Here is an 11,915-nt window from a genome sequence, read left to right as displayed (position 1 = left end):
TTTTTTTTCCTGAAAGAACTGACGCACTAACAGCTGCTGCAACTGGCCTGGGCAGGGAACCACAGGAAGGCCTCCAGTCCTCAGTAACTCATGATGGCTGGGAAAAAGGTCTATTTTAGTGCTACCTGAGAGCGTTGTCTTATTTTTGAGCCAGTATGCCTGGTACCTTGAAGGGAATGCCTGAAAGAGGGCTGAGTGTGACATTATCCTTTCCTATAACACAAACAGACGAACAGCTTATAGGCTCATACAGTGATTTTGCTAGAATTTGGGTTCTAGTTCCTGAAAGACTTCTATTTGGCCAAATCTTGCTATTTACACTGTGCTGTCAGGTATAAGTAGACTGTGAGAAGACGTGATTTTTTTTTTTTTTTCCTAGTAACATCCAAGCTACATCTGGCATTTTATGTCTTCTACTTTCCACTCCAGAGAATCTTCACCCAGCCTTCTCATTTTTGTATCATCATCTTTTCTAAGACTCAGTGTCATTTCTTGGTCCTCTTAACAGCTCTTCTGATACTGCATTTAATTACACTGTGGGCAATGCCATTTAGTAGTTCAGCTCCTGTCACTTCCTGAATTGGCTCCTGTACATTACCTGTGACTAAGCTGATAACAGCTTCTCTTCTTTTATGCTGTATGACTAGTTGTTCCAAGAAACAGTACCTTAAAAGCATAAAGAAAGTATTTTTCTGAACTTTATCCTATTGTGCCATATGACCTGCAAAAGCTGTAAACGTAACTCTCACAATAAACCGTGACATTTCTCCTCACAAGAGGTTTTCTCAAGTGTTTTTAGTTATTAAGATTTCCAAGAAAAGCGTGACATTGTTAGTGAGGCTTTCTCCATTCTGATTAAAGGGTGGTCCTTCTTGGTTCATTGTACCATTTTCTGTCTACTTTCTTCAAACTGGAGAGAAAAGAAGCCTTGTAATTAAGACATTGGATGAAAACTTCATCTTGTTCCTGTTATTTGAAGTCTACTCACTTGGAGAGGTCAGTTAAAACTAAAATACCCGTGGACCAAGCTCCTTTTGAAAATGTTCTATTCTGTTAGATGGGGAAATAGGACATAGTAAAATGGGGGATTGTACTGTGCTATAGTTCAAATCTGTGTCTTTGACTACAGATACAACAGACAAAGGGCATACGCTGTAGCCATTCTTCCAGTGGATGAACACACTGGTATTTCTAACTGTAATATATGCTCCTAAAGAGATGATAAAATTGTTTAAGAAAAGAAAAAAAGCCAAATGTACTAGCTGTAACTTACCACAAGAAACTTATGCTTGGATGTGCTAAGCAAAATTAGAACAACCCCTCCAAACCTGAAAACCTGGCATTCTCTAAGAAAAAAAATTACTATCATTTAGTTGTTTCCATTCTTAATCAATTGACTTATCTGAAAAATTTCACTTTTGATAATTGTCTATTATGAAGCCTCACTTGATAAATGGCACATGCTGACTAATGAAGTTAGAAGTAGTCGAGCCTCATGAGAATTGCGTGTAATAATCAAAGTTGTGGTAATGAAATCAAGGCGCAAAAAACCAACATACAAGAAAGAAAAGTGTGAAATTCTCACACAAGGCTTATTGCTACTAAAATGCTATTATTAGGGTAATATAATCAAAAATCCTTTCGCTATAAAAGACCAGGGAATGTGAAAAGACAGCCTCTCTCTCCAATTTCACTGAAAGTGGGCAACAGGATAGATGCAAGCTGCGCTTAAATAAGAACAGTAACCCCACGCTACATTTTTAATCAGGTTAAGAACAAACTCATAGACGCAATGAGTCCTGGAATGTTTCTGTGGATTGACAGAAGTTAAAAGATTATCTCCCCACAACTGCCCAAAGTCACCCAAAAGCACAGGTAGTGAGCCCAATCCGACAATGACACAAGCAAAGCTGTAAGTTACATGCAAGACGAGTTGGACAACAGGTAGGTCTAACCTGCGTGCCAGGGCAAGTTATACTGCAGAACACAACACAGTCATTTATAACTGGGCATGCAGGAACAACTACCGCAAGGAAAACAGGAAAAAAAAAAAAAAACCCACCCTAGGAGCTTTCTCTCCTGCTTTCCCTTATTCCACCTTGCTTGTATGTATAGGGGCTTTTTGTCAGGAAGTGTAGTGACAGAACAAGGGGTAACGGTTTTAAAATGGAAGAGGGAAGATTTAGGTTAGATACCAGAAAGAAATTCTTTCCTGTGAGGGTGGTGAGACACTGGAACAGGTTGCCCAGGGAGGTCATGGATGTCCCATCCCTGGAAGTGTTCAAGGCCAGGCTGGATGGGGCTTTGAGCAACCTGCTCTGGTGGGAGGTGTCCCTGCCCAGGGCAGGGGGGTTGGAACTATATGATCTTTAAGGTCCCTTCCAACTCTAACCATTCTATGATTCTATGTTATATATTTGGTGTCACTGAATCTCTTGCTGACACACACCCTTTAATTTTATCACTCTTTTCTGGAGAAACTCATCCCTGGTAAACTGACATTAGGTTTGCATTTACATCTGAGTTGACTTATTCACCCTAACACTGCAAAAAATTTCAAATACAAAACGATTAGCAATGCCTCTGAACCCATACAGATGGAGATTAATTAAAGAGAGCTGATAAGGGCACAATTTTAAAACTAAACCCAAGTTTCTCTTGTGTCAAAAGAAATTATAGGAAAGTGAGGAAAGGTCAAACTGAAACCAAGGAAATGTCAAATCTGGTGACGTCCAGCTTACTGGCTTATTATAATTTAATGTAGTCTCATACTCACTTCAATGTTTCATGTCTGTCTGGATGGTGTTGTATAACTTTGGCCAATGCATCATATTCTGAAATAAATTTAAATAGTTAGTCTAAATAATTCTGAAAATATAGACTCAAGACCCAAAAATTAGCTAACATAGAATAGTACAGATTCTTTCTCCTTCTTGAAAAACTGTTTTAACGTTTTTCAAATTTGTACATAACACCTTGCATATATTAAAAAGTACGTGCAAATATCCAAGTATAAAAATGTATATAATTTATACCATGTTACAACATTTCAAAGTAGGTGATTACATCAAAACAGACTTTAAATAAACTTCAAATATGACTGCAGGCCATTATCTAATCACTCAAACTTATCCCGTGCTAGTGATTCGTAAAGGATGAGGCCAGAAAACAGGACCTTTAGAGAGCTCTGCACTGCTGCACACTTGGGGTTTTGTGTATGCATTTGGTTTAGATACTATCTAATGTATATGTACAGATAATGGTGCTGATGAGATGTTACACATAAACATGCATGAGAAACAACAGGATTTTTTTTAAACTGTATTACACATTAAGAACAATATTATGGTCATACAGGCAATTAACATAGCCATTTCCTGATAGTAAGGTTGTACATACGTCAACTGCCTCATTCACATGGAAAAATCTCTGCTGCAGGCTGGACAGAACATATCAAAAAGCAAACACTTCTTCTGTCTTTACAAACATAGGTCTGAACTCTACACTCTTATTGGTTAAGGTTCTTTTAATTTCCAGTTGAGACCAAAATTATCCACAAAATTGATCAAACAGTTCTATTTCAAGCCTTTTATCTGTTATATTTCTAAACATTTTCTTTTTGCATTTCATTTATCAAGAAAAAGCACATTCTTACTTCTCAATTTCTAATCTTTTGATAAGACAGCATTACAACGAAATGCTTTAAGTTTCAATTGAAATTATCAGCACATACTTTTAATAGTAGGGGAAAAAATACACTTCTCATAACAGGTATTCAGTGAGGACAGATACAGAGTTGCTGGGTGTGTAACTGGCACCACTGTCCTTGTGTATGCCAAAACATTACCTTCCCTTAAGAGCTGAAGGAATATAATCTTCAGTGCTGGGTGTAAGTCTATTCAACCCTTGTCTTGCTGTTAATAAAGTGCCTCAGTTCTTCTCAAGTCACCTGAGTTGTGACAGGATGCTTTTGGGGTTTTTCTTTGGCCTGAAAACATCTCTCTGAACTACTGTTTCAGGTTTTCCTGATGTTGCGTGTCATTGAGATCTATTGGTTGAACCCTGCCTGCTTCATCCACCAAAAACTTTCAGTAGTGGTTGTGGAACCCACCAGACTAGATATTCATGATGCCAGTATATTTCCCTTGTGCTTTCAAAACTTTGGAATCTATTTTCTGATACAATGTATTTTAAAAGATAACAAAATAATGAAACCGACCAGTGTAAATAACGGTATTTCTCTTTACCTTGGCGATTTTTTCGAATCCTTTTTGCTTGCAGGATTTGTTTTTTGCATTCAGAAATCTTCTCATGTGCTGCAGCTATACTATTTTCTTAAAATAAAAAAAAAAAAAGAGATACAGAGCTATATTGAAATTTTACAATACGTGTAAACAAGCCATTCTGATAAAACTATGAAAAAATAAAGAGCTGTTTCTGGCATGCTGGCCTGCTACATCCACCAGCTTCAATAGGTTAAAAAAAGTGCTTATATTTGTATGTTTTATATACTGATGAGATGCTCTGTATAAGCAGTATCTATTAAGAAAAAAAAAAACCCAACCACTCATTATATGTATGTATTATGTTCACAAGAATTGGCTCAAGCTTGTTCATAAGATAAATAGTTAAACAGAAAACAGTAATATTTTCTAATCTTTACCTATATCCTTATAGATTTTTTCATAATTTTCCATTTCTCTCAGGTTCATATCGTACACCAGAAGAGTTTTTCCCATTGAAAATTCACACTGTGATAAAGTACTCAGCATTCGTTGGTACTGGCTGTAACTGAAAATAGACAAGACATTTATTCCTCAGCAGCATAAACATACCCCCTACCTTTACAAAACAAGAAAACAAAGCCTCATTGTAGCCTAAGGAAAAGTTAAATCATTATTAAAGAAATAAAATATTTCAGAGATTCAACGTATGGTTTTTTGAAAGTGCAGTTAGAAACATCACACCCATTAATTCTACCCTGCCCTTAAAGGTGCAAAGTGAGTAGTATAGCAATGGGCAAATCGGTCCAGGGCTTATAAAGTTCCCAGCTGGGGCTGGCTCTGTGATCACCAAGATTAATATTTTAATGCTGCAGTACACACAATTGTTATATCGTGTCCTCTGGCAACCTACATCCAGCACCCCATGGCAGAACACCATGTTGTCGCTCATCCCTTACTACTTTAGCCTGTTTTCTGAAGACAAAAAAACAAAACTAAACAAAAACCAGCAGCAGAAATACCAGTAGTACCACCCTTCCCTAACAGAACAAACGCAGAACTGCCAACTAAAATATTTGAGTCATGATCCTGTTATAATAGCGGGACTCCAGGAGGGATCCCGCAGCGGCGGGATGATCCCCCACGCACTGGAGCAGTGGATCTCAGCCCACAGCCCTCAGGAACTTCTGACCCCTCTGGAGACCTCCTCCAGTCCTCATGGTCGACCCCAACGCTCGGCGTTTGGGCTGGAACGGCCACCGAGCCGTAGGAAAAAGCAGATTTACACATTTCAACATGGGCTGCCTCACACTAGATTGAGACCAGTTTTTCACTGAAACGTGAGCTAATCGCTCCCAAGACTAAAAAAATAAAAAACAAACAACAAACCAAACCAGAAAACAAATACCCTTCCTCTTGAGATCCGGAATTACACCACTTAATGAAACTCTTCACCAACAAATTGATCCGCCTGTCGTCACCAGCACCATCGCCATCGATCAGCAGCCGCTTGCGGATAACTTCATCTGAGGGGAAAAAAAAAAAAACAAACCCAAAAACCTCCTGTTTAATGGCAGCCGCATCCCGGGCCCGAGCGCGGGTCCCACCCCAGGCCTTGAGGGAGCCATTCCCGGGGAGGATCCGTTAAAGAGGAGGCGGCCGCGGGCCGCGGGGCTGAGGGACCCTGGGGCCCGGGGTGGAGAGGCCTGGGGGCGGGGGGCGCCCAAGGCCCGGGCGTGCCCCGGCATGACGGGCCCGGGAGCGGGGCCGCGGGGTCGGGATGGAGGCCCGTCTGCCGGGTGAGCGGCCGGGGGTCGGGCTCGGAGGGAGGCCTGAGGCCGAGGCAGCGGGGAGCTCTTCCCCGGAGAGCGGGGCGGGGAGGCGAAGCGGGCCCAAAGTTTACTGAGGGAGCAGCTCCTCAAGCTGAGTTAGAGGAAATTCAGTGAGAGCCATTCAAGTACAGCAATTCAGGAATAAATACCAGTGTAACCGTTCACCAACGGCCTGTGTGTCCCAGCCCTGCAGTCAGAGAGCAGATAGTAAAAGCATCTGCAAGAGATAACTGAGAAAAGTAAGAAAATTGTCACTGAGATTAAGTTCATTATAGCACCTGTCCTTCTGTTTTTAACATCTAACTCCTTCCACTTCATCAGGGCTATAGATCTCATTGAAAAAATAGGGCATCTAAGAATTAAACAATGAAATACTGTGCCTTACTTGCCACTGTAGATCTAGTCTTTCACCTGAACTGAATTCATTCCAGCTCCGTTTCTGCACCGCAGCTGAGTGCCAGAGACAGCTGAGCCATTCCACAGAAATGCTTCACAGAAACGAGACTTTATTAAGCCAGCAATTATGGAATTGTTTATATCAAAAATGGAATATCATGGGAACATCTAGTACTTCCTTGCATGAGCCGCTGGAAAGGATACAGGAAAAGATAATTACAGTATTGCCTAAAATCAACCCTCGACGCGATGCGGCGGGGGAGGCCGCCGGGCCGGGGTCGCGCCTCGGTCGCCCTCCCGCCTCCGAGCGTCCTCCCGGGGGGCCACCGTCACCGTCGCCTTCGGTGGCCCCCTTCTCGGCCCTGCGAGGGTGGTGGTGGCGGTGCAGGGGAACAGGTGGACGGTCCTGCCGTGGTGCTGCGAGGGTGGTGGGACCCGCCACGGCGGCCGGAGGGAGCGGGAGTGCTGGCCCTGTGGCGCTGGCACCTTGGCAAGGGTGCGGATGACGTGAGGGAGCAGGAATGGCCTCCCCTGGACCACCCTTGGGCTCGTCCCCGCTTGGTGCAGGGAGGACACGCAGCCAGGGCTGGGGTGTGCAAAAAATCCTTATTCTGATACGTTTCCTGGGGAGCTTGGCTGTCGCCAGTGGATAGGAACAAAAGTGGTTTCTTCCTACCCTGAAAAACTAAGCTGGCGCTGGAAAAAAGGGCTGGAGGTGTCTGGAGAAAAGAGATATTAAGGTGTTACCGATAACAAGTGTTGAGTTATAGGCTTTTGGTCCACAGGCTTTGACACTTGGGCAGTGCTAAAGCTGGCAAGGTTATTGTAGTACATGGCATGGTGCAGGAGATGTGTGTCCGGAGCCTGACACCTTCATATTCCCTCCTCATCTTGGTTTGGGCACTTAAGTAGCTTGTTCTGCTCAGGGCTTTGCATTGGCAATTTTAGGGTTGTGGAGAAAATCAGGGTAAGAACAAAGTAGGTGTGTGCTGTATGTAATCTGTGCTTTCCTGGTTTTAGAGCTGTGAGTGATTATGTGGTGCTTTTTTGTTCTGGATAGCGGCATTTAACAGCTATTTACGGATTTGTAGATTGTTTCAAGCCAATACTTTGTCTTCAATAGGCAACTGGGCAGATTCTTTGGAAGGTGCTATTGGGAAAGCATTACAGGGAGTGGTCATTAAAACTCCTCCTGAATTTTTGAGAATAAAGAGTTTCCAACATAGAAAACCTGGATAAGCGATTTCTGTTCTTGAAATTTTTATGTATTATTGTGTGATTCGTGAGTGATATAATTTTATGTGAAAACGTAACTCTATTCAGTTATACAAAGTTTGGGCCAAAGAACAGGCCATGAATTCATGAGCTATGTATGTGCTATTAAAAAACCTCACTTTTATGAACTCTGAATTTGTTGCTATTTAATATAGTTAGTTTGTTTTTCCTTTGTTTTTCCTAACTATGACATAGCCCTAGTGTTTAGGCACAGGGTGAGATGACGACCTAGCTGAACATCTTTACATAAATTTTATAGAGTGCTTTTTGTTGCCGCCTTTCCCTCTTTATCCACTGATTACCTCTTGGAAGTCTTAAGCATCTTGAAGCATCCAGTCTTATAAAGATTTAATATTTTTCTTGCCCTTCTCTGAGCTCTTTCCATTTTCTGAGCCCTTTCTGTTTCTTCCACAGAGAGAAGTTGATCTGAACTGCGGACTATTGTAGGTGAAAATCCACAATTATTTATTTAGTCATGTTAGAATACTTTTGTGTTATTTTCTGTCATTTAATCCAATATAAGCTTTTCTCACTTTGTGTTCATCATTCCAGTGTTGGTCAGATAGTCTTATTAAACTCTCCACAATGACAAATAGATAGTCCTTGAGTAATTAACTTAGAATACAGCAGTTCATATGATTAGTTCATAATATTTAATGACTTCTGTGCCATTCTTGTCTTCATATGTGTTACTAATTACAAGATTCTTACAAATTTTCTGTTCTGGGTCTTATGCTCATAAGAACAATTTAGGGAACAAAGCCATTATTTTTCTTTTTAAGACAGGGCTTTCAGGCATCATCAATGTTCATTAACTTTTCTCTTTTAGAATGGGAATTAGAACTTGGTAAATAGATCATCAAGAATCTCACTGAGGCCCCATATTGATTTAATAGCCTGTTCTCTTTTCTGTTCTCTTCTGCCCATTTTAAACATCCACGAGATGTTTTTGCCTGGGAAGCCAGTTCCATCTTGCTGGGTTTCTATACGCACTTGAGTATTCACTATGTCTTTGGGATCTTCTTTCTATTTGCTCCATTTTCAAGTAGAGTTACTCATCTTGTAAGTACGAAACAACCCTTGTTTCACAGGTATGGAGCGTGTTTTGCACTGGGCTGTATACGAGTATGTTTTTCGCATTAATTCAATGTCATGTGTGATGTAGATTACTGGAGCAGGGTTGACCTACTCTTATTTATTTGTCATTCACCAGTACGTGTATTCCATGCAGATTCTATCAGCTGCAGTCTTCTATATAGTCCTTCAATGGACAGGCAGAAACACTGAGTAGCACTGGACCTTCCTTATGGCATCAGTATTGGAGATTCATGCAATAGGAAAAAAATGCCTTGCACAGGGTATAGCACCTTACTCCGTGCCAGCTCTTTTGGAATAAGTATCTGTGCGTGCAAGCTTTCAACCAAGCTAAATGTGGTGTAGTTTTTCCTCTTTCTGTGATTTCCTTTATGTGTGCCATATGGTAAGACCATGAAGCAGCTTATACATAATAATTTGTTGCACACCTGTCCTTGTCAAAAGTGTTAAATGATCCTCTGTAATGTTTCCAGGTGACTCTGGATACAAGAAGTATAAGCGAGGTAAGCTTAGTGCTGCAAGATGTTACATGTGTGTGGAACTGGCTCAGATTTTTCATCAGTATCCGTTCTTTGCTGAAAATGGCTTTTAAGTACATAAGATTTTTTTATTTTTTTTTTATTGAGGAAATCTGTTAATGTTAAAGTTTTTGTTCCTGAAAAAAATAATCTATGAAAGGCAAAGTTTAAAGTGACTTTATACCTCCTTCCCTTTTCTTTAACCATGGTTATATATTTTTTTTCCAACTGCAGGAAAAGTTAAAGGGGAAGAAGCTTTTTATAGTATTCCAGGCTATAATGAGCTATGATTTTTAGAGCTAAGAAAACAGCTTTAACTATTGATGAGGTGGATTTAAAATATTTTTCCTAAGCCTCCCTAATAATTTATGAGGTGGTTTTAGATTCCAGGTTTTCTTCGTGTTGAATAACTTCTAAATCAGACTGTTATATGGCACTAAATCTTACAGAGATCTAAGTATAGTAGGTCAGAAACTACAAGGTATTTTTATCCAGTCCAACCTATATTCTTGTCAGAAAGCCATACCAAATTTATTTAGCAAGACCTATTTTCTGTAAGCCTATGTTTAGCATTACTTTTTACCATTGTCCTTTATTTCTTTGTTGATTGTGTACAACGGTATTGTGTGAGACTGATATTAAGCTAACCTATTGGTGTCACCCTGCTTTCTCCTCTTAAATTATGTTAGAGTGTTATATTTTCTCTGCAGTCTTCTTTACCCTCAGCGTTAACTGAAAACTAGCATCAGTGTTTCAAGAGCTTGTTATCTCGTTCTGTAAAATTTCTTAGATGCTCGCTGTCTAGTTCTGCAGATATTAAAATAATAAAACTGAAATTTTTCAATCCAATGATTGCAGAAAAAAAGTAGTAGGGTTACTTTTTTTCTCTTACTTTTCTTTTCTTTTCTTTTCTTTTCTTTTCTTTTCTTTTCTTTTCTTTTCTTTTCTTTTCTTTTCTTTTCTTTTCTTTTCTTTTCTTTTCTTTTCTTTTCTTTTCTTTTCTTTTCTTTTCTTTTCTTTTCTTTTCTTTTCTTTTCTTTTCTTTTCTTTTCTTTTCTTTTCTTTTCTTTTCTTTTCTTTTCTTTTCTTTTCTTTTCTTTTCTTTTTTCTTTTAAAGATTCTAAGCAATGTGGTTCTTTGCCTTGTAAAAAGCTTTACTGACTTGGACCCTTGTGTTTCTGCAGAGCTAGCACATTTTCGTAGAATTACAATGTAACAAGAGAAAGGAGAGTGGAAATACTTGTTGCAAGTGTAGTGACAATAACAATAATTTTAAAATGCAACATTTTATTATCTGAACAGTAATCAATTTTGCTACCTACTGCCTGTATTACCAAGATTGATTAAGTGTACTCTTAATACTGTACTTTAAAAACCAAACTCCTGTCAGATAATACTGTAACCACAAGTTGTGGGCTACAGGATTTGTTTTTATTTATTTTTCACATTGTAACTAAAAGAAGCACTTAAAATTGTAGATATTTTGATAGCAGCAGTTTGAAAAACAGTACTGGAAATACTGCATTTATTATAAAGGCATTTCATTACTACTACTTCTCTCATTAAGACAGAAAAAAGCTTATCTTAGTCATTAAAAAATTAATTGAACTGTATGGTCCTTTTAAATAACTGTTTCTTAAGTATTGGCTCTTTCTCTCACTTAATCTAGATTGTACAGGTGGCATTCTGATATTGCCCTTTTTTAGATATCGTCACAGGAATAACAGCTTTCTACATTTTGTATCTGGATCCTACTGAATGTATATGATGATCAATTATTGTACATTTTAAGGTGATCTGTCCCTAATTTATTAAAGCTTGTCAAACTTAAGTTGAAACTGCGTGAAACTGGAAATTCACTGCAGAAATAATTGTCAGTGTAGAAAACTGAGCTCGCAGGTGCAGGGATGCTCCCAGCAGATGAAAACATGCCTCGCATGCGTGTCAGAAAGGGCTTTAATTGAGGCAGTGGAATTATCAGAAGTGGTACACTGACTGCTGGGTCATGATTCCTATTACCGGTGACTTGGTAGGTTCCCACTTGGCAAGAAAGTCAAGGGTTTTTAGCAGGTATCTCGTGAAACTCGGTGTCATGAAACTGCTGCAAGACAGATTAGATGGCTGGATTTTTCTTTTAATCTAAAAATCGTTAATGCCATAGACTTCAGCTGCCTGTGCAATGACTCGGAGATCTCACATGGTGTCTGCATTCTGTGATTTTAGAATGAATAGTTTTAGGGTGACATTTCGTGTTTCATGTATTTTGTAAGGAAGCAGCCGTTTATTCTTTTAGAACTATATTTGGCGGGATTAGTCAGTTATCTAGTAGTCTCTTAGTTTGTTGGCAGGATGTTCTCAGTGTAGCTTTCTTTATTCTATTTTTCTAATAAAAAAGAGCATATTTTTATTTTTCCTTTCTCAGTCTTTCAATTCATGGGTTTGGTAGCATTTACATTGTGCCCTGAGGATCATCAGTAGTATGCCAGAGTTTTCCGAGGAAGAGGTGGATGTTGAATGAGGTTTTACACTGACTAAGAAGAAGAATTTGTCTCTGTGGGCATTGGGCCAAATGGTAA

At 39.5% G+C, this 11,915-nt stretch overlaps 1 protein-coding gene across 1 annotated transcript; it reads right to left on the bottom strand.

Moving 5' to 3' along the window:
- Positions 1–2,683: 2,683 nt before the first annotated feature.
- LOC106890682 (THO complex subunit 7 homolog) lies at positions 2,684–5,852 on the bottom strand (the record flags this gene model as incomplete). The annotated part of the gene is made up of 4 exons (XM_014946637.1): positions 2,684–2,834; positions 4,248–4,334; positions 4,664–4,791; positions 5,632–5,852. Coding segments are annotated over 4 exons (498 nt in total), but the record flags the coding sequence as incomplete, so codon positions are not given.
- Positions 5,853–11,915: the final 6,063 nt, after the last annotated feature.

The sequence above is a fragment of the Calidris pugnax genome, unplaced genomic scaffold (genome assembly GCF_001431845.1).
Source record: "Calidris pugnax isolate Ruff unplaced genomic scaffold, ASM143184v1 scaffold81, whole genome shotgun sequence".
NCBI classification, from domain to species: domain Eukaryota; kingdom Metazoa; phylum Chordata; class Aves; order Charadriiformes; family Scolopacidae; genus Calidris; species Calidris pugnax.
Note: the sequence above shows the minus strand (reverse complement) of the source record. Positions and strands in the feature narration are given on the sequence as shown.